General features: G+C 43.8%; 1 protein-coding gene across 1 annotated transcript in view; it reads right to left on the bottom strand.

The window, feature by feature from the left end:
• Positions 1-191: 191 nt before the first annotated feature.
• Positions 192-22,870, bottom strand: part of LOC116395750 (uncharacterized) — a 46,397-nt gene continuing 23,718 nt past the window's right edge. Inside the window, 17 exon segments of the mRNA XM_075447387.1 lie at positions 192-474; positions 574-752; positions 1,444-1,509; positions 2,112-2,237; positions 3,693-3,985; positions 4,688-4,752; positions 4,927-5,051; positions 5,467-5,493; positions 5,495-5,731; positions 9,246-9,304; positions 9,843-9,874; positions 10,435-10,527; positions 10,684-10,770; positions 10,772-10,824; positions 11,207-11,331; positions 13,836-13,958; positions 15,429-15,561. Of these exon segments, the coding sequence (XP_075303502.1) occupies positions 192-474; positions 574-752; positions 1,444-1,509; positions 2,112-2,237; positions 3,693-3,985; positions 4,688-4,752; positions 4,927-5,051; positions 5,467-5,493; positions 5,495-5,731; positions 9,246-9,304; positions 9,843-9,874; positions 10,435-10,527; positions 10,684-10,770; positions 10,772-10,824; positions 11,207-11,331; positions 13,836-13,958; positions 15,429-15,561 (2,106 nt within the window).

Consider the following 22,870-nt stretch of genomic DNA (forward strand, 5'->3'; position numbering starts at 1 on the left):
AAAAAAAACAACTTACGGTACCAGCCAAGTCTTGAAGTCCCAGTGAAATGAAAGCATCTTTAGCCTTAGAAGCTCAAGGTAGAACTGCTTCACACCCATTTTATAAGGAGTCCGTAGAGGTAGTTGGGTATCTGATTAACACGGGATCTCGGAGGACACCGGACTGGGGACACTGGGGCTTGGGCTGGGGCTCAGGGGCTCAGGGGAGCCGGACTGGGGGGACTGGGGCTCGGACTGGGGCTCAGGGGAGCCGGACTAGGGGGACTGGGGCTCGGACTGGGGCTCAGGGGAGCCGGACTGAGGGGACTGGGGCTCAGGGGAACAGGACTGGGGCGACTGGGGCTCTGACTGGGGCTCAGGGGAGCAGGACTGGGGAGACTGGGGCTCCGGAACTGGTGATCACTGGCATTTGGCAGCGGGGTCAGGAACTGGTGATCGTTAGCATTCGGCAGCGTGGTCAGGAACTGGTGATCGCTGGTATTCGGCAGCGGGGTCAGGAATTAGTGATCGCTGGCATTCGGCAGCAGGGTCAGGAAATGGTGATCGCTAGCATTCGGCAGCGGGGTCAGGAACTGGTGATCGCTGGCATTTGGCAGCGGGGTCAGGAACTGGTGATCGCTGGCATTCGGCAGCGGGGTCAGGAACTGGAAGTCGCTGCGGCTCGGAGGCGGCAGCGGCAGGAACAGGAGCCCGCTGCGGCTCGGAGGCGGCAGCGCCCGGGTCCTGGGGTAGCCGCGGCTCGGAGGCGGCAGCTGGAGTCGGCAGCTGGAGTCGGCCGGACCGCCGACAGGACACGGGGAGCTGGAGTCGGCCGGCTGCCGACAGGACACGGGGAGCTGGAGTCGGCCAGTCCGCCATCAGGACACGGGGAGCTGGAGTCGGCCGGTCCGCCAACAGGACAAGGGGAGCTGGATTCGGCCGGGCCGCCGACGGGACACGGGGAGCTGGAGTCGGCCGGGTCGCCGACAGGACACGGGGAGCTGGAGTCGGCCGGACCGCCGACAGGACACGGGGAGCTGGAGTCGGCCGGGCCGCCGACAGGACAAGGGGAGCTGGAGTCGGCCGAGCCGCCGAGAGGACAAGGGGAGCTGGAGTCGGCCGGGCCGCCGACAGGACACGGGGAGCTGGAGTCGGCTGGACCGACATGAGAAAAGCAAAAAATTGCGTAACGATAAAATGCGACACAACATATGAAATTTGGCTCGTCACCCAATACCAGGCTGCCATAGCACAACTCTACAGGGAACTTTTAAGATTTTGGTCCTGGTTTATTTGGTGACACCTGTGTTTACTGCTGCTAATGACAACTGGACCTTTACCAATACAGGTTCCAGGTTTTCATTTGAACAGAAAAAGAGCAGCTCATGAATCTGATTAGAGTGTAAAGCGCTCACCATGCTCCATGCAAATCTGCACACCATCCCCTCTGCTGCATTTAGATACCAGTCTCTTACCGTTGAGGTAGTTGTCATTGATCTCAGATACTGTATGTTGCTGCTGTGGACACATCTACAACAAGCACACAGGAAGGCAGGTCTCGAAGACATCTCTTTGTCACAAACTTTCACAAAGGCTTCATCCATTGAACATCATTATTGTTGTCGTTTAGCTTCTACCTGCTTCATCATTTTCTGCCTTTCTGGTAGGCCGTATGTTTTTGAAGGAGGCAGAAGAGGAAGTCTATGAGTCCCAAGTCATTTTTAGACTATTTATCATTTTGCTTTGAGATTTTGTAAATATGTAAATATTCGATTCACTTTCTGAAAGAAGTTTATGTTTAGAGTTATTGCATTTCCGCACATCTCCATGGTCAAATCTCTAAGTCCACTCATATTGGTACATATTCTGTTTAATACTTTAGTTCTTAATTGTCAGTATCACTCTCCCTGATTTCCTGTCATGTCTCTTATAAAAGCATAAAATGCCAAATAAAATGCCAGGCATAAATAGCGCCAAAATGGCTTTTAATGTCATTAAAATCTTACCGAATATAACTTTAAAAATAAAAAGCAGACTATTCACATCATTCTACTTAGTACATCCTTCTTTTTTAATTAAAATATCAGGTGAATGCATTGCTGATTAGCAATTCCTGCGAACATCTTCCTCACCCCATGGATGATCTTGATCCTGGTCTTCATGCAAGCCAGGCACTGCTCAGCAGAAGTTAGCAGGGGGTCGACCTCATCCTTATCACCATGACCCTCAGAGCACTCCCGCCTGCCTGGCTGTGGCCTCTACAGAAACCATGGGGTGAAACAGATATCAATTCACACAAGTTTAGATTTTTGGCCTTTAAATCAGGCACATAATTAAATTCACCATCTTTGTGTTATTATACCCAGCAAATTGGAATATTTGCTCCATTTTGTGAATTAATTTGTGTTTTTTCCGCACTCCAAAGAATGCCCTTCATGTCTTCAAGCACACTGGGCATTTAAACTGCCTGACCTAATCTACATTTAATTAGAAGCACACTTGTATTCTAAATCTAGGAGACCTGCTTTTTATGCCTTGCAAACATGACTAACTTTAAGTCCTGGCTTTGTTTGATGAGCCTTCTCTTTTTTTGTTATTCTTTCTGCTGTCTTTTTGGGAGGTTTTTGTTTAGTGGATACAAATTAGAGCGATGCCCTGCTGCTCTGTTTTCTGCTTCCAAAGCATATAATTAGCCCAAACAAGCAGAAATGAGTGTGATTCTGAATCTGTGTGCTTCTCTGCTCTGCTAATGAGAGACGAGGAGGCTCACTCTTACTCTATTTATAATCCGGGATGATTTCTCCAACGGCTCATGTGCTAAGAAAGACATCATTTTACAGGAAGCAGGGGGCTTATGTTTGATCACCGTGGGTGGGGTAGGAGTCGGGATGTGAGGCAAGATGGAGTGGAGGGGGACGGGAGCCTGGTGGGGAGTAGGAAGGGATTTTGAAAATCTCTATTTAAGCATTGAAAACCCAGCCATGCAGAACTGATGGGATTTTTGACGCCGCTGGTCAAGATGTTCTGGCTGCCGTTCTCCTTTCTGTAATTCAGGCCAGGTTGCATTGGCTTTTAAGAATTGGAACCAGACACATTACAACAAAGTACACATGGAAATTTGACCTGTATCTTTCACTGACCATCTATGGAAGATTTAAAATGATGAAATCTAGCTGTAAGGAATCTCTGTATTTGTGCCTGTGAGTCCTTCGCATATCTCTTAAACCGCTCATCTGATCTACTTTACGGGTGTATTGCGGGTGTATTGCTGAGGACCCAAAGGAGTGCTTTCATGTACAGTATATATATATATATATATATACACACACACAGTATATATATGACTTTTTCTTTTGTAATTTGTCACACTGTCATCTACAATTTAATCATAACTGAGAAAATGTTGAAGTTGTAATAAAATTATTTTCTTACAAAAGCTGAAAAAGTTGCTGAGATGTACGTCTTCAGTAGGAACCAATGGGCTAAGAGCTAAGAGCAATATATATTGCTCTTAGCTCTTAACTAGGGAGAAGTCATAATGTATTGATATATGGACTAATACCTTGTTAGTTTTGGTCTCTGGGGTTTGTTGAAAATTACTAGAATATCATAATTATAAAAGATATCCAGCACCAATCCATGTGGAGATTGGTGAGGTTTAATGTGTCTGCTTTGATGTTGCAATAGTCGTGTAGCTTTTGTTCCCCACTCACCGTTCGTATGTCAGTCTCCGACAGCGTCCCATCAGAGCCGTGGGTGATGGCCCTGATACGGTCAGTCAGGCTGCTGTATTGTCGCTCTAACCTGAATCTCATCCTCTGGGAGACAATGTCCAGGATGTTGCCAATGTCTGAACTGAGCTGCATGACGGAGGAAGGTCGCTGTCCCCTGACTGACTACGGGGTCGACTGAGGTGAAGTGCATGGCCAAAGGGCAGATAGTTTGGAGCACAGTACAGAAGGGGGACTGTAATAAAAGCCACAGAGGTCTAGAGGTCTCACAGAGTCTGGAAACACAGAGAGAAAGTTTGAGAGTGAGCTGAGAAAAACCCCAAATGAGCACAATTCATGAGTTTATCACTTAGCAATGAAATATCTAATGCATCATATTGTAGCAGAGTCCTGCACAGGTCCTGTTTTACAAACAAGCGCCTCTGCACAAAGCTCAGTGTTGCCAGATCAGATTTTCCAGCCCAATCACAACTTAAAACCCACAAAATGTAATAAAAACCAGCCAAACTCATAACCAGAAACCTGTAAACCCATAAAAAAACATATCTCTCCCTCAGCCCCTAAAATGATGCTGTGGGTGGACTTGTGCCCAGACCAGGGGAGGGAGGAAGTTACACTTAAATTAAAAAAAATAGCTGTACAAAATAAGATATTTATGAGTCAAACTTAATGGCAATTATGTTTTCATCTTCCCCACAGCAATTCTGAGACATCACCACATTTACTGTAAACTAATTTGACCGAATGAGTCTGGCTTCATCCGCAACTACATGCTATTTATTTAACAGGAAGTATCGCTCCTTCAGAGCATCACACAGATAAGGCGGTCAGTGTTTCTGATGCTGAAAGCCAAAGTGAGGAGACACAGAGGGTTCATCCTTTGGTCTTTGAAGCTACTTAAGACACTAACAGGCCAGGACGTCCAGTGTAGGCAGAGAGTCTATCCTAACTAAAGGAGTCAGGTGCATCTTCTTAATGTTCCAGCCTTGAAGGACACTGATTTCCATTGGTTCTGGATTGACCTCCGTGCAGCTGCTTGCAGCTAAAGAATCAGAATCATATTCAATTGTCACTTGAATTTCAGCGAAAAAGTAAACAAAATGCAAAACTATAATTGAGCTAGCAGAGCTACATCTCAATATACAAATACAAACTTCAGTTGCTATCTTTTTAATTATTATTATTATTACTGCGTGTGTCTGGACGTGTTTCTCACTTGTTGAAGTGTGCGTCAGAGATGGGCGTGCCATAGCAGCTCAAGACCTTCTTCAGTACTTCCCCCGTGACGTATCCAGTGCGCTGAGAGTCAACCAGCTCCAGAGCTGCCAGCACTGAACTGAGCTGCTCACTCAGCTTGTCCAGCAGTAAATTCTCCATCTTAATAAAGTGTACACACACACACACACACACATAAATCAAAGTGCGTTAATAATTAACCTCTTTTTTCTTTTGATCCAATCTTGTGTTGTCTCTCTGTTTGATCTCGTGGTGTACTGTATGCTGTGTGTGATACGTGTGATATTTGATCTCAGTATGTTGTTAACACACTCACTCTTCTCTGTGAAGCTGATGCCAGAGCCAGTTTATCAGCACACCGTGTGGTCTGCCTCTCATCTGGTGTTTTCTGCTCCTCCTGGGGACAAAAACATAGTGCACTTAGTACATATTTATGGCCTTACATGGAATTGAAGTGCACACACACACACACACACACACACACACACACACACACTAGCACATGGTTAAACAAGCATACAGCAGTGTCTTCAGTCTCCTCTGGGACAATCCAGGAGCTCAGCAGTGTCTGCAGTAGAGGGTGGTGATGCCGTGTTGCCTGTGGGAGCGGAGCTGATGCTGAGGTTGAGTCTCTCCAGAGCGGCCAGCTGGATGACCCCAGTGTGTTCCGGATCCAGAGCATTGAGCAGCGCTGTGATCCGTGACCGTCGAGTTCGGGGCCGGGTCCCACCCGGTCTCTCCAGTGAATGTCACAGGTCTGCTCTGGTGATCCAACCTGCCTCCTTCTGGAAAGAAACCAAACTTTTAGTAGAAAAGCCAAGTAAAGGCCTCAGTATGCTTTAAATCAGGGATTCCCAAAGTGTGGGAACCCCCGGGGGTGCGCGAGCTGCCTCTAGGGGGTGCGCGAGAGGAAAAATGTAATGGTGGTCTCATGGTGCAGTCCTGTCTCCTAAAAATTACGTTCCCCCAAAACTAAAATGCATTCTCAATTACGTTTGACCATAAACGTATTTTCTCCCTGATTACGTTTGTGTTTGACGTATTACAAATACGTTTCTCATCAACATATCTTTGCCATACTCTAGTCTTTATTATTTTTCTGTGATCTGCCTCGCCTCTACCCCCGCCACCCACAAGTTGTTGACCCGCGGCCTGTTCCGAGGGCTGACAGACCTGACGATGGGGTGCCTCACGGCGGGGGCGGCTGGAGACCTCGCGTCCGGCGCCAACAAGTGAGCGCCCGCCACTCGGAACCATAAAACCAAGTCCCGGATTTCACCCCGGGGACATTCTGGAGGTATTGTGGCCGGGTGATGTGCCTCGTTGCTGGGGAGGTATGGAGGTATATTTTATTTATTTGTATCCATCTAACCCTAACCATAACTTCCACTAGGAAGCCACGTCCCCACCCAAACCTAACCCTTAAGAGAGTCACGGTTACTCCCGGATTTTACACGTGGGCCTTTGTGGAGGTATTGTAGCCGCGTAATGTTCCTCGTTGCTCGGCCTGGATGAGCGCATTTCTGCTGGAGACAGGCGGGGTGTTTTGGTGGTATCTCGGCCGACAACTCGGTGTTGTTCCCGTGCGTGGATGAGCGCATTTCTGCCGGAGACAGGCGGCGTGTTGTGGTAGTATTCTGACCGCGTAATAGGGAGAAGGAGAGGCGGTGGTGGAGAGTGAAAAAAAATGTTAGTGTTAAAATGTTGATTAGAAACGTATTTGTAATAAGTCAATGTAATAAGTCAAACACAATTTTTAGGAGACAGGGTTGCATGCATGCCTGGTGCTGTGAGGTTCTGGCTAACAGCTGTCTGAAGCCCTCTTATTTACGTCGCCACCTGAACACCAAGCATGCCAGTGCAAGTCAAAAGCCCCTTACATTTTTATATCGAAATTGGAGGAGTTACAAAACAGCCAAAAACAACTGCAGTTTCATTCATGTCTTGGGTCTACAAAAAACGCACTACGGGCTTCTGGTCACAGAATAGCAAGAAAGGGGCTACCTCACACAATCACCGAAGACGTGTGCTTGCCAGCTGCCAAAGAGATGGTGGAATGTATGACTGGAGAGAGAGAAGCAAACAAGTTGGACATGATCCCGGTTTCCAACAACACTGTCGCGCAGCATCGATGCTTTGTCCGAAGACATCCTGGCTACATTAATCGGTCGCGTGAAGAAGAGTGAGTTCTACTCTCTGCAAGTAGACGAGTCTACAGATGTGGCCAATCTGGCCAATCTTCTGGTGTACGTCTGTTACCTTTTCGAAGGCACGGTGCAGGAAGTTTATTTGTCTTTTTTGTGTTTTTATCTCGTAAACAAACGCTACGCGCGAGCAAACTGTTCTCTCATTGGTCCGATTTTTATGCGGCTATAAATAGGCTCTGTTGCTTTTTTTTAAGGTGGGGGGGGGATTTGGGGGTGCGTGAACCCGGTCGGGATGTAGAAGGGGGTGCGTGGCCTAAAAGGTTTGGGAACCGCTGCTTTAAATGAACAACGTTGTGTACAAAGTGTCATCTGACCACCTCTGAATGACCACACTCAGAGGCAGATATCCTTACAGCATCCCCAGGGTCTCTCTCCAAGAATTCTGTGTTTTGACTGCTATAGGACAGTGTTTGTTTGAAAGGCTTGCCCTATCAGAACATGTGGCCGTTTGGCCTCTTGCAGCATTCCTGAGTACTCTCATCACTCATTAGCTTCAGGAAAGTGAAAAAGAGTTTGGTTGTGAGGTTAGTACATCCAGTAGCAAAAGTGAGCTGCAGTCAATGAGCCTCAACCTGTAAAGGCCCGCTGTGGACGACTTGCTCGACTCAGTCCCTCAGAGTGCTGAAGCCTCGCCCCAGCTGCTTCACAGAGCGCTGTTCACTTGTTCATTCAAAATTCATTCAAATTGAATGCGATGCGTGTCCAAATTGCAGAACACTGCACGTCCTTGTGTCCCAAGCAATACACCCGCCAAGTGTGAGGTAGATCTGATTCTCGAGATATGCGAAGAACACACAGACAGACAGACTTTGCTTAATATTTAGATTTTCATTCGTGGCATCAATTGGTTGTACACATGAAAAGTGACTGAAGAAATGTTAAAGTATGAAGAACTGAAAAAAGTAGTATGCTATCCAACAATAGCAATAATGACACATTTGCTGTATAATATCTTGCTTATAACAAGGGTACTTCCTAAAGAGATTTTAAAATGAAAAAAAAACTTCAATGACAATTTCTTTTTAAATGAGTTTCTTGATTTAAAAATAATTTTATTGTTTCAGCAAAAAAAAAGGTTGTGTACGGAGATCAGAACTACGTCCATAGCAGCGGTCTGCTAGAAATAACAGACTGTAGAATGACATAATTGACCAATCAGAACAAAGCTGTGTGATAATATGGTGCTAATGATGGTATGGCACAACAGCGACTCCATCTGACGTGTATGTTACGTCGGGAGTCACACACAGACAATGTGAATCATAGCAATTCTTTCGAGCTCTTGAATGCTTCCTCAGAGGTAGTCTAAAAACCATAGTTGGCTTCGAACCTGCCTGAGTAAAAAAGCTCATTATTGGCTGGCGGTGTGAGGACACTCTTGTTTGATCTCCCACCCGCCGAATAGATTATTAAAACAGTTGATGGATGGATTTTTCTTTTCTCCCATGCCGTTAAAAGGAGGAGATTTTGGCAGGCAGATATGTGTGATTCATATCTGGGAGAGGCTTCACACACACACATATACACACACACACACACTTCCTCAAACTTGGAAGCCGACTGTTGTTTTTGTGAGTGGCGGCAGCAACATCAAACATAACGGTGAATTAATAGGAAAATTCCACCCCCCTCTCCCCAAAGTTTTAGTCAGACTCCAAAGTTTCATCCAGCTGAAGTAGACTGATTTGGAATTAAAGAGGCAGAACTGGATGCGGAGGCGTGTTGAAGGGGATGGCTGTCAGATGAACATATGGCTAGTGACTGAGTGGCTAACCGTTGGCCATATGCAATCATCTAATCATGTTTATGGCCATCAAAAAGCTGCGGATGATGATTGGCTCATCTGTAAAGCTGTCTGGCATTTATATCTAAAGCACACACCTGAGCATGTGCCTTTGTCTCTTAGCAATCTGCTGAGATTAGTCCCCTGTGTCCTGTCTGATCGCATTCAAGATCACTCCCGTCTTGTCTGTTACTGCAGTTTTTTTAAAGGCGGTGCAAATAAAGGAAGAGGTTTGAATATGCATTTCAGTGTTTAGGAGACGCATCGCTCTATTGTTTCTCTATTTACTTCCCTAGTCCTGACTCCTACTGCGTCCAGCAGGTGGAAAATCTCATTCAGTCGAGGGTAAAGGTCCTGGAGAACCAACCCTGAGGGAGGAGACAGGTGTAAAGGAAAGGAAAGAAGATGATATATCATAATGGATATATAGTCATCAATCCCTTATAATTCCAAAGACCTCTCCCAGACCAGCAACCATTGCTGCATCTCAAGTACATTTCCTGTGTAACGTGATCTGTAAATCTGCCAGCTCAAGACCTAAAAAAGCTCCTCTAAAAATCCTCTGCCACGGCTTTAGTGTGAGCAGTAACTACTGCAGATAGATAGGGGTTCTGGCTGAAGATATGCAAATTGTTGCATTGTTTGTCAGACAAATTTAAAAAATGCAGGTTTTCTTTTGAACAGCTGTGAATTAAAGAGCTTTGATGCTGGAAATCAAAATCCAGAAGAAAAAACAGTAACGTAGCATGATGTGCTGTTCAAAATGTTTAGGGGTTACGCTCATAACCCCTATGTGGGGCATTTCTGCATTGGACTATAGGGTTAATATTGAAGGGTAACTTTAGTTACAGTATTGAATGAGAGTGTAAAGTCATTTTTCAGGGCAACTCCTCATCGTCAATGTACGTCCTGAAGAACTTGTTTTTGCTGCTGACAGGCTGACAACATTATGGAAAGAACCCCTACAGAGAAATAAAACCTTTTTTCTTTCACTTTCCAGTCTGTTTGTTGTTGTGCATCTCACTCTGAGAATTCTTGTTCTGAAATGTGCGTCACATTGTGGAAATCACACTAAGCTATGCTTTCTGAACTCCAACACAAAAGACTTTGACCGGTACACATCTATCCAACTCTCATGTGACACATATTTCGTTTGCAGCCTCCAAATGAACAAACAGGTGCGGATAACATAACTATCAGGGTGCACAATACAGTTCTTGGTCTAGTTATCAAAAATGATTTATAAATGGACGTTGCTTTTCAACAATAATCAACCGCAGAGCAACCCCTGAGGACAGCCCCATTTTGTGAAAGAATCTTTGGAAATCAGTGCAACAAGAATATGCATAATATGGTTAAAATCCAACTGCCTATTTGTGCACGCTTTGAACTGAGCTTTGCAGGTTAATTTTTTGTTGAAACAGACTTAACACAGAAGATAGGAGACATGTGAACAACATGTGATGACCTCACCACATGTGTGAAAAGGGCCTAAGACTTATGAAGATTTGTGTCGCCCTCTCCCGGTCTCACGAAGTGGCCCAGGAAGTGTTTCCATCTCACCGGCCCCGTTGCTCTCACACCGTAACTGCAAACACACAAAATCCATACAGATGCATGAAAAATGTATTACACAGAATGGACGATCGCTAGATTTTGAGATTAAAAGAGTAAAGGGCAGGGAGGTTGAGGAAGAGTGGGTTTGTGGAGAGAGGGAAGAAGGAATAAAGATAAATAAAATATGTCTTTCCTTACCTGCTGGTAGGAGTGAGGGTTCATGGGAAATATAAAGCTGCTGAGAATGGCCCTGAGGAGATGCTGTTTTACCAGGCCAGGTGATGTCAAAGGCCTGCAGCGCTTGCAACACCGGGGTAGGGTTCATGCACATCTGATAGGTATTAAAAAACACACTGGTGTACATTCATATTTAGAGACAGACCTTGTTTTTCTCTCCTCAATAAAGACAGGAAGTGAGTCATCTCTGGTTGCCATGGAGAACATCCCAGTGCGGCTGTCGAGGATGCGAGAGAAGAGCCCTTCCCCGACTGCCGCCTTTCCCGCAAATTAGCCGTGATTAACACACTAACTCAGGAGCTGATTTTTCTGGGCAAACATTTTAATTAGAAGTGTTCCCTCTGCCGTTTGCATCCTGACGCACCACTTAGAGCCAATTTAGCCCTCCGTCTTTAAATAGGATAATGCAGTGGAGAAGGGCCAGATGGTGACATGCAAACGGGGATGTATAACAGACAAAGTCTTTCAGTCTGTACCTTGTCATAGAAGAGAGTTTGCAGCTTCCTGTGTCGCAGTACTGATGGGGCATCGTGCAGACCGGAAAGATATTCTGTTCTTTGTTTCCTCTGTTTGACTGTAGTTGTCGCTCAACTGGACACTTCTATAAAACACAATCAGTAGAATAACTCTTGAGTCTCGTGTTTACTTTATAAAAATACGGCCAAGATAGTTTGAGACTAGATTTTGTGAAATAATTGGATAAATAGACTTAGCAGACTTGGACAGCTAAGTAGACTTTTTTTTCTGCTTAGCAGACTTTTAAGCGTAACAACAAAGTGACATGAACAGTGGTTTCCAGGGTGAAAGTCCTGGTTGACCCGCCCTTAGTTGAAGTTCTTGCCAGTGGTGGCTGGAAAATGTTCTAGGTAGGGCCATCCAATCAATTTCAGCAAACATCCCAGTATGATTTAATGCAAAAAAATGAAGGTACAAAACACGCATTACTACTTTGCAGTTAAATATTTAACCTTTATTCCAACACGAAAATAAGCATTAATTAACACTTTGATAAACACGTCAGGACATCTTATTTTTGTCACCCTCACAGGGAATTCAGTATAATATATATATACAGTATATATACCGTATAATAATATTCAGTATAATATAAAACACACACATACATATATACAGTATAGATATATATATATATAAAATACAATATAATATAATAGAGCATGTTTATTTATTGAGATGCCCCTATGGACCTTGTTATAGGAGGTAAAGATCAAGAGAAGTACATAAAATGTAATTATGAATACTGATATTAAATTAAGCTATGATGAGTTTTCACTGTTAATTTACCATCTCAATTAAATGTTGATGCCTACATGACCAAGTTAAGCAGATGAGACTGAGGACAACTATGTAGAAGAAAAAATGTTCACATTGCCTAATATGTAGCTTGACAGAGTTCTCCATGTGTGCCCTGGTGTTCTCATGTTTCCTTACCTCCTCATCCCTCACTCCCTAACTGTCCGTGCTAGATCTGTCCCCATTGTTTTAAAAAGCTAAATAAGTTATTAGCATGACGTCATCCAGCTAGCCAAACCTGTCTGGTGTACAGCTAGGCCAAATCCCAATGTCCCCCCTAAACCCTCAAACCCTGAACCCTCAAGGACTTGCTGACGTCACCTGGTAAGTGGTTGAGTGTGAGAGACTGTGAGGGCTTGAAATGGTGTAAATAGGAGTTTGCTGTTACCATGAATACGACAAAAAATATGATGGATAATTGTGTGTATTTATTTTATACTTTGTACTCCGTGATCTGAAAGTCTTCAGACTCTTTCCTCACAAGTTGAGAGGTAACTTCATATAATCTATTTACTCGTTTTTGTCAAAACAGCTTCAATACCAAATATTTGATGAATAAATTAATAAATATTTTCCGATTTCAAGTTTATTTTTTGTTCCATCTTTAACCCTTAATGTTTCTGTGTAAATGTAATACTCCAGGCTGAACACACGTGAGCCGTCCTCTTTGTTTACCCTTTTTTTTTAACGTCTCCATGCATCCACTGGTTACCCCGTGTTTAACGTCACATTGCAATAATTTGTGGGTAATTCCCTTAGGCTAAGTCAGCATACTGACTTACACAAAGGGTTCATAAAGGGCTCAAAATGTCTGCGAGAGAGCCTCAAACATTCGATGATTTGACAGTGGGACATCCCTAAACCCTCACGGACTTCGCGGGAGCGTGCCTCAAAGTCCGTAAGGGGGGACATTGGGATTTGGCCCTAGTAGAGAAGCTTCACATGTACTGCTTCCCTTTCCTGCTAGTCTGCTGTCTGATTGTGAGGTCAGGCTGATCTGGGATCAGCTCTTTGGCCTGCAGAATCTCCGCCAAAGTTCTCCTCTCAAACGGGTCTTGGAGGAGTAGTGCTCGCCTGTAGAGACTTCTCCTGACGAGGACGAGCAAGCTCGGGGCCAAAGTTGTTTGAACTGAATCTATTTGAGGACGCTGATTGGCTAAAATGTATGTCACTCATTTATATCTTTAATCAGCAATTGGCTACACTTTTTCATAGACCCGCCTCCTGTGGGCCATTTCTCGATGGCCCCAGCACTGCTGAGACATGCAGACAGGCGGAGAGGACGTACAGGAAAAGCATATATTTTGAGCAGATATCATAATAATTTACAAATATTACTGGGTACATTCCATATTTCAAAAACACAGTTATTGACAATTTGTATAATTTATTATTATTTTAATTTTTTTGTGGCTCAAGGAGGGGCGGTCAAGGTGGGGCGACACCCCATGGCCCTCTATTGGCCAGCCGCCACTGGTTCTTGCTCTTTATATATCATGTAACTTTCACAAACGGCTGCTCCATATACTACGTGACTTGCTCTGCCCGAATGCAAAAAAGTCATACAGAAAAGAAAAAAATGTCAAGTCCAGATTCAACGTGTCTGTGGTTTTCAGTAATGTACAATCCCACTATTTTTTTCTGGCAACTGGACTGCATAAGTAAATACAGCCTTAAAGAGCAGCTAGCATGGCTAGAGATTCATTAAAGTCTTGTAAGCAACCTGGTTGGAATGCTGCTTCCTCTCAATCACATTCTTGAAATCGACATTTCAATTCACTGTATCCATACCTAGCTCAGTGCAGACTCGAGCAATCTTGAAGTCATGGCTGTCACTGAAGCCTAGCTTGTCCAGGAACAGTTTGTAGGAAATGGTGGACGTGTTATTGGGACTGTAGTGATTCCAGAAGGAGCAAGTGTGTGTGTGAGATAGAGAGAGTCCTGAGTGCTAAAACCAATTAATGCCATTGAAAATGAACCTGTCACACACAATCCTCTAGAGCCGCATCAAAAAAAGTTGAGGAATGTTTCTGGAGCGAATTTGACTGCAGGGCCCGAAGTTTTAAAAGTAAATTAGCTCCCTCTCATCGTGAGACAAAGGCTGACCACAAAGTTAGTGCTAGTGATGTCCTAGCCGACAAACGACTCCCCACCACAGGGGAATACTGGGAATAGTCAAGGCTGTGCTGGTTGTATGATGTGTGTATGTGCAATACATTAGAGTGTGTACACGTTAGAAAAAGATGATTTGAATTTGATTGCATGCACAATTTTTTATGTCAGTATTTGTTCAGACATTCAATTGTGGAGCTCAGATGTCATACAATGTGTGTGAGAGAGTCTGTGCATATGAAAACAGTTTAGTGAAAGGGACATTAATGAAGTTATTTTATAGCAAAGCAAACCCAAAAGCTTAAATGTTCCACACCATCTAAGTCTTTTGCTGTTGTTCTTGTCCCAGGATTGAATTTATCACAAATAACTGTAAATCAATATCAATAGTTCAACATGTTGTGTACACTTACTCTATTTCTTGCTTAGCGTTACAAAATATGAGAAGTGCAATACCACTCTCATGTTTGTACAGTAAATTCAAAGTGTCAGCTTCATATTTAGCTGGTTAGCTTAGCTTATCATAGAGACTGGAGGCAGGGAGGTAGAATCTGGACATTGTTGTGAGGCAAAAAAAGTACATAACATTCAATTAGCCATTCAGCTAAACAGCAGGTTTTGTCAGAACTAGGTTTGGGAGATATGCCTAGTTTATCTTTCAACACAATATTGGTAGCATACATTTGATTTTGTGTTATGTGGTGTAGAATCGCACTGTATGGCGCTGTTAGCTTCCTGAGACTGCCCCGTTAATACAGGTGCATGTGGGAGAGTAAACAGTAATTGATCTCAGTGAAAATGCACTTTTTGAAAGTCTAAACAGTTTAAGATTGGTGGTGGTGACGAGAAGATGTGAACATGGTGTAGTTTGTTTATACCCCAATGTTAGCTTTTTACTTCTGGTTTTAATTTTGAAGATTGTCATGCCGAACAAATCGTGTAAATATCATAAACGTTTGTTTGCCACCGATCTCAATTTCTGCAATAACCCAGAATCCAATGAAAAACATCCCATTGGATGTTTGTCTTTAGAACCAGCGCAATGCTAACTTCCTGGTTGGCCTACAAAAATACTTCATACTTGCAGCAATCTACGTTACCTCCTGCTGACTACCTGAATGTTGGTCCCAGCTCACGAAGCAGTCAACCAGTCACACGTGTGTGTGCGGTGTGTATGGGCCTTCCTTTGCATGCGGCTGCACAGATTCGGCATGTGATTTGTCGTGTCAGATTGTGTTAGACTTGCACCACAACCCCACCCCCACACCCCCCGAAACTCCTTGTCTGTCAGCTGGATGCAGTAGCTGTCCAAGATGCAGCGGAACTCGTGCCGCTGGATGTGTCCTTCTCGGTTGCAGTCAAACAGGCTGAACACTCTGACCACGGTCCTCAGGTTGCCTCCGATCTACGGGGGGTTCACACACATGTGATTGACAGCAACGGCAACACTACACCTCAGCAGGTGAACTCGTGAACCCGAGAGAACTTGTGAGGCTCGGCTCGCCGGAGCCTTCATCTCTGTGAACACGGTTATCGACACGCCTGCCTTGATCTGTAGAGGCCTGGGTCTGTTTTCCCAAAGTGCTGACAACTGATGAAGTGGGAGAGAGCAAGGAGGAGATGCAAAGATGGCTGGGAGACGGATGAAATAGAGAGAGGAGAAGGAGGGGGATTGTGAGTCGGTAAAGCACAGACTGAGAAGTTTATGGTTTAGAACAGCAGCTTGAAATGGATGTGCCTCTGTTTCCTGGCTGAAAATTGGGAGATGTAATTACATAGGATCTGAAGAATATATCTAAGACTAAAGTGGCCAATAGATGTTTTCATTTATAAATCTTAACTTGCAAAATTCAAATAAAATCCATAACAATTCGTATTCAATGTAGAGTCGTCTATTTTTTATCTACGCTGGTGAAAATAGATTAAAAAAATAAATGTCATGATCAAAATTTACGTGACAACTTGACAGCTTATTGATTGCTGTACTAATGAGAATAATCAATGAGTCTGAAAAAACAAGGCCATGGGCCAAAAAGTGCTGGAAAACTATTGTGTTAGATCATCATGTGACACGACAAATTACATAACCATACAAATTTGGTGAACCGGTCCCTGGAACACAGCGAACGCTGACTTCTGGTGCTTTGTACGTCCAACCACCCATCTACATGTCCTCCTCTTGACTTCTGTTCTGAATGAGAAAACCAAACTTCCTGGACTGACCTCGTCAGAAAAAATGACAATATTGGGTCTTCGAAACAACCAGAGCCCTTTGACAAAGACAGCTCCTGTGTCCTGTGAGGTAAGATTACTGTTTTTGTCAATGGAGTCTTGTGTCTTTGAAAAAACCATAGATAACGGCTTCAGTTCCCCATCAGAAAGGGCTGTCTGGCAGCAAGGTAAAGCCGTGAAAATATTCTAAATACAGTGTACACTTTTAATGATATTGATTTTTTTAGGTGTCTAAAATATGCCTTGCTGCTGCTCCAGTCCACAGCAGAACATTGTTTTCTCCAAACTCCATCTACTGTAGATAATACATTAGAGCGTAGGTTTTTCTCACAACTATTCAAAGTAAACGTTGGGCTCCAGACAGGAGAATAATAGAAATTCTACCCTGTCAATTTAAATAAAAAATATCACTGTGAACAGTTAGCGAGAGAACTAACCCGACTAGCCTGCTAACGTGGCTACAAAATGCAACGTAAGCAAAACTCAACCAATTAATGCGTTTCATTGAAGTCAAATGTATTTTACGCACACATCATAAATCAAATCAAAACGGATAGTTTATTTTCAAATACAGAACTAACACACAAACCCACCCTGTCTACCTTGGAGTAACCCTGGATCGTACTCTCTCCTTTAAGGAGCACATCAACAACACAAAATCCAAAGTTGGTTCCCGAAACAACATCCTACGGAAACTGACCAACTCCAAATTGGGAGCCACAGCACACGTATTAAGATCTACTGCTCTGGCCCTGTGCTATTCCTCTGCAGAATATGCATGTCCAGTTTGGGAGAGGTCAACCCATGCCAAGAAACTTGACCCAGCACTGAACAACACCTGCCGCCTGATCACTGGCTGCTTGAAACCCACCAACAGCAACCTTCACCTCCTCGCTGGCATTGCCCCTGCTGATATTAGACGGGAAGTTGCCAGCCGAGTCGAGAAAACAAAATCTACTAGTGATGAACGCCATCTCCTCCATAGATGTCACCCTCCGGCCCAACGGCTAAAATCAAGAAGAAGCTTTCTCAGCCATGTCCAGCTTCACCATGTTCACCCTCTCTCCAATCTGCTAACAATAGTCAGTTATGACATTTTTAAAATGTTGCCTTTCTACAATGTGCGAGGCGATTTTGCAAGATAGGGAAGAATTGTGATTGCGGAACCAAACTCCATAGTATCCTGCACGAAAGTCTGACACAGTTCATGACCACCCGTACTGCTACTTTTACTCGCTACGTAAAGGACACATTACTTCCAGCATTGGTACTGAACGCTGGAATTGGATGCAAGTCATGAGCTGCAGAGCCATCCAAAATGTGCATAACTCCTAGAGATATGGCTGCATTATTGGCCCTACTCATAGGCAAGGCGAGGCAAGGCAAGGCAAGGCAAGTTTATTCGTATAGCACATTTCAACAACAAGGTAATTCAAAGTGCTTCACATAAAACCATTAAAAGCATCAAAACATAAGGCAAAAGAAAAGGAGATTTAAAAACAATTAAGAGCATTCATTGAAACAATAAAAACAGTTAAAAAACTGTGTAAGAAATAAAATACAGTAGTAAAATGCAGAAATGCAGGAAATTGATTAAAATATTAATTGAATGTGGTTCAATTAAAGGCAGCAGCAAACAGAAAAGCTTTAATCTTGATTGAAAGGAGCTGAGGGTCTCAGCAGACCTGCAGCTTTCTGGGACTTTGTTCCAGATATGTGGAGCAGAAAAACTGAACGCTGCTTCTCCATGTTTAGTTCTGACTCTGGGAACAGAAAGTAGACCGGTCCCAGACGACCTAAGGGGTTGGGATGGTTCATAAGGTAGCAGCAGATCAGAGATGTATTTTGGCCCTAAACCATTCAGTGCTTTATAAACCAACAGCAGGATTTTAAAATCAATTCTTTGTTTGACAGGAAGCCAGTGCAAAGACCTCAGAACTGGAGTGATGTGATCCACCCTCCTGGTCTTAGTGAGGACTCGAGCTGCAGCATTCTGAATCAGCTGCAGCTTTCTGACAGACTTTTTACAGAGACCTGTAAACACACCGTTACAGTAGTCCAGTCTGCTGAAGATAAATGCATGGACAACTTTTTCCAAATCCTGTTGAGACATAAGTCCTCTAATCATTGATACATTATTCAGGTGATAGTAGGCTGATTTTGTAATTGTCTTGATATGGCTGTTCAGGTTGAGGTCTGAATCCATAACTACACCTAGATTTCTGGCTTGGTTTGTGGGTTTTAACATCAGTGATTGAAGCTTAGTGGTGATTTTCAATCGTTTGTCCTTGGTACCAAAAACAATTCCTTCTGTTGTATCTTTGTTTAATTGAAGAAAATTTTGGCACATCCAGTTGTTGATTTGTTCAATGCAGTTACCCAGCCCTTTTATGGAATTATAGTCCCCTGGTGACATAGTTATTTAGATTTGTGTGTCGTCTGCATAATTATGACAGCACACTTTGTTGTTTTCCATAATCTGAGCTAGTGGAAGCATGTAGATGTTGAACAGAAGAGGCCCCAGTATTGAGCCTTGGGGAACACATGTCATTTTAGTCAGCTCTGATGTGTAATTAGCTACAGACACAAAGTATTCTCGGTCCTTCAAGTAGGATTCAAACCAGTTAAGTGCTGTGCCAGAAAGTCCCACCCAGATTTTTAGTCTTTCTAGGAGTATGGCATGGTCGACCGTGTCGAATGCAGCACTGATATCTAGTAATACTAAGACTGAACTTCTGCCACTGTCTGTGTTTAAGTGGATGTCGTTGAAAACCTTAACATGAGCAGTTTCAGTACTGTGGTGCTGTCGAAAGCCTGACTGGAAGACATCAAAGCAATTATTTACGGCCAAGAAGTTGTTCAGCTGTTGGAAAACCGCTTTTTCAATTATTTTACTTAAAAATGGGAGGTTTGATATTGGCCTATAATTTTTCATTGTTGCGGAGTCTAAACTAGCCTTCTTTAGGAGCGGTTTAATAACTGCAGTTTTTAGGGCTTGTGGGAAGACACCTGAAAGAAGGGATGTGTTTACTATTTGTAAAAGATCAGTGGTCATGCAGTTTGAAATATTTTTGAAAAAGTGTGATGGTAGAATATCCAAGCAGCAGGAGGATGGCTTCAAATGTTGTATAATGTCTTCTAGGCTGCTGAGGTCGATTGAATGAAATTGTGTCATGATATTTGAATGGATGTTATTCAGAGAAGGGGACAACACATATCTTGTGGTTGGTGTGGAGGCACTGACTGCTTGTCTAATTTTATGAATTTTGTCAGTAAAAAAGGAGGCAAATTGATTGCATGCTCAGGTGGATTGGAGCTCAGCAGCTACCGACACTGGAGGGTTTGTTAGCCTGTCGACGGTAGCAAATAAGGCACATGTATTGTTATTGTTTTTGGTTATGATGTCAGAGAAGAAGGACTGCCTTGCATTTCTAAGTTCCAAATTATAATTGCGAAGTCTCTCTTTATAGATGTCACAGTGAACCTGGAGATTAGTTTTTCGCCACCTGCGCTCAGCTTTCCGACACTCTCGTTTCTCTATTTTGACCAGCGTAGCATTTCTCCAAGGAGATCTTTGCTTACCCGAGACAACCTTCACTTTAGTGGGTGCAATGGCATCAATAATATTTTTAACTTTAGAATTGAAGCCATCTACAAGCTCATTGACTGAGATGCAAGAGAGGGCTGGTGTGGAGGAGAACTTCTGAATAAATAGTTCACTGGTGTTTTCAGAGATGTAACGCTTCGTCACAACCTCGGTTTGGACATTTGTGTGCAAGGAGATTGCACTCTCAAAGAAAACACAGAAATGATCAGAGAGTGCAACATCAGTCACAGCGACCTTGGAAATGTTTACACCTTTGGTGATGATTAGGTCCAGAGTGTGCCCCCTGTTGTGTGTGGATCCTGTCACATGTTGAGTCAGATCATAGTTATCAAGGACACCACATAGTTCTATAGACCCTCTGTCCTGGGGATTATCAACATGGATATTAAAATCGCCAACAATAACAACAGTCAAAATCAATACAGATTATAGACAGCAGTTCAGTAAACTCATCAAAGAAGGTTGCACAGTATTTAGGCGGTCTGTAAATGTTTAGGAATAAAGCTTGAGTGGATTTCAGAGCCACATATTCAAAAGAACTAAAATGACCAAAGGACATCTGCTTGCATTGAAGAGAATCATTAAATAAAATAGCAACTCCACCTCCTTTCTTATGTGCTCTTGTTTCACTCATGAAACTGAAGTTGTGAGGTGTTGATTCAATAAGAACAGCTGCACTGTTATCTTGATTTAACCATGTTTCAGTTAAAAAAAAATGTCCAGTTCGTGCCTAACAATAAAATCATTGATTAAAAACGTTTTTCCTGACAGAGACCTGACATTTAATAAAGCTAAGTTTAATGTGGTTAAAGCTTTCTTTGCCCAATTTATTTGGACAGGCTGACGAGGAATGTATGTTAAGTTTGATAAGTTTGCAGGTTTACTATTGTTTCTTCGCAGCCTCACCTTTCTTTTTCTATAAACTAGCAGGACAGGAATTGAGAAGGCTAGCTGCATACAGGGCCCCGACTTTTCCTGGAGAGAGTCATTGGTGTCATTAGCCTTGTAGCCTGGACCCAGAAGATATCAATTATTGCCTTTATCAGGTAGGGGAGTCAGAGGATGGTTGTGGAGCCCTAGTGGAGGTGGGGAACGGGCAGGGCACTTTAACTTCGCCGATTTTGTCAAAACTGGCTGAGGACTTGGAGCCAGTTTCGGGGGTGGGGCTGGAGCTGTACGTCGAGGAGTGGGGCGAGGAGTGTGTTTGATTCCAGCAATGACCAGCTCTTTCATGTGGTCAGTGAACTCCAGGTGGGGGGAGGATGGGGAGAGTGTGAGAGAGGAAAGGGACCTGGATGGAGTTTGGGGGGTGGAAGTAGGTGCTGGGGAGGGAGGTAAAGACTCCTCGTCTTGGAAGGGTGGGGAAAGTGGGAGATCGGAGGCGGTCCCTGATGATGAGGTTGGAGACTTCTCCTTTTGGCTGTCGCTAGGCGGGGGCATCCTTCCCGTAAGGTCTCCATGGCGATGCTGTGTGGTTATCTCTTGTTTAGACTCCTCTTGTGTCTTGTCCTTGGCAGTAGGAACAGACGGATGACGCAGGGAGAAAAATAGGTTAGAGGTAAACAGTTTTACCCCTGACTTGTTCAAGCAAACTCCATGTGCCTTAAAATGATGTCTGCGCTCCCAGAAAAGGTAGAAATTGTTGATAAAATGTACTGAATGGTCAGTACATGCAGTTGACAGCCATTTGTTCAGTGCAAACAGCCTGCTGAATCCTTCATCTCCTCCTTTGACTGGTGGAAGAGGGCCACTGATAAACACCTCAGCCTTGACAGAGCTGACTGTGTTTAACAGATCAATAAAGTCTCGCTTCAGAACTTCAGACTGTTGTTTCACAATATCACAGCTTCCTGTATGCACGATGATGTTTTTCACCATGGGATGGTCAGCCACGATGTACAGGATTTTGTCACTCATGTTAGAGACCATATGTTTCGGAAAGCAGAGTATTTTGGTATTCTTGCTGCACAGTGTTCTGACATCTTTTACAGCATAGTCACCAACAATCAGAGTCTCAGGCCCAGTCACTAGCTTTGCCTGCGGCCTTTTACTCTCACATTTACTCTCAGTTCTTACCCTGCTTTGAGGAGATAGCTGCTTATCCAGGTCATCAGATGGAGATTTAGGATCCTGCGACAATGGAGCAAATCTGTTTTGAAGTTGTAGGCTTGGTTGTTGTGGAGGTTTTTTGCAGGTTTTACTTTTCTCAGCTGTCCTTGGCTTTGTCCGTCTGAGTGCAGGGGTTGAGGAGGAGTTCTGCCTGTGTGGTAGTGCAGGCCAGCCAGTCGCATCACAAATCTCAGGGCGCTGGGCTCTGCCTGTCAGTCGTCCTCCCACATATTTTCTCTTCGGCTTTGCACCGAGAGAGTTCCAGGGAGGACTACCATTTGAAGATTCATTATCTGCTCTCTCCTCCTGTTTCTTGGTAGGCCTGGTTGTGCTAGTTAGCTGTGTCTTAGCTTGCGTTTGTCCAGTGTTTTGAGTCCATGGTAAAGTGGTATCATTCCCACACAGTCCATTTACCTCCATGTTTACTTCTAGTTGGTGGATTTTTGTTTCCAAGACTGCAATCTTCTGCAGGAGTTTGTAGTAGTCATCCGTGGAGAAGGGAGGCATCTTGCTGCTACTTAGCTTTAGCTTAGCTGCTAGTTAGCATTAGCTAACAACCCAAATAGCTCAATGACTTTCTGGATTTGTCTTCACTCAAACGTTGAAGAGTGATATATGTGATATATCTGGCCAGATATATGTGATATATCTGGCAAATTTAAACAAGAAAATGCAAGCACAGGCAAGCAGAGGCAAGAGCAAGCAGCAAAGCGACTGCACTCTCTCATCAAGGTCAACAAATCAAAGAAATAGGCAAAACTACTAT

The sequence above is a fragment of the Anarrhichthys ocellatus genome, unplaced genomic scaffold (genome assembly GCF_004355925.1).
Source record: "Anarrhichthys ocellatus isolate YVR2014 unplaced genomic scaffold, GSC_Weel_1.0 scaffold49, whole genome shotgun sequence".
Classification (NCBI taxonomy): Eukaryota; Metazoa; Chordata; class Actinopteri; order Perciformes; family Anarhichadidae; genus Anarrhichthys; species Anarrhichthys ocellatus.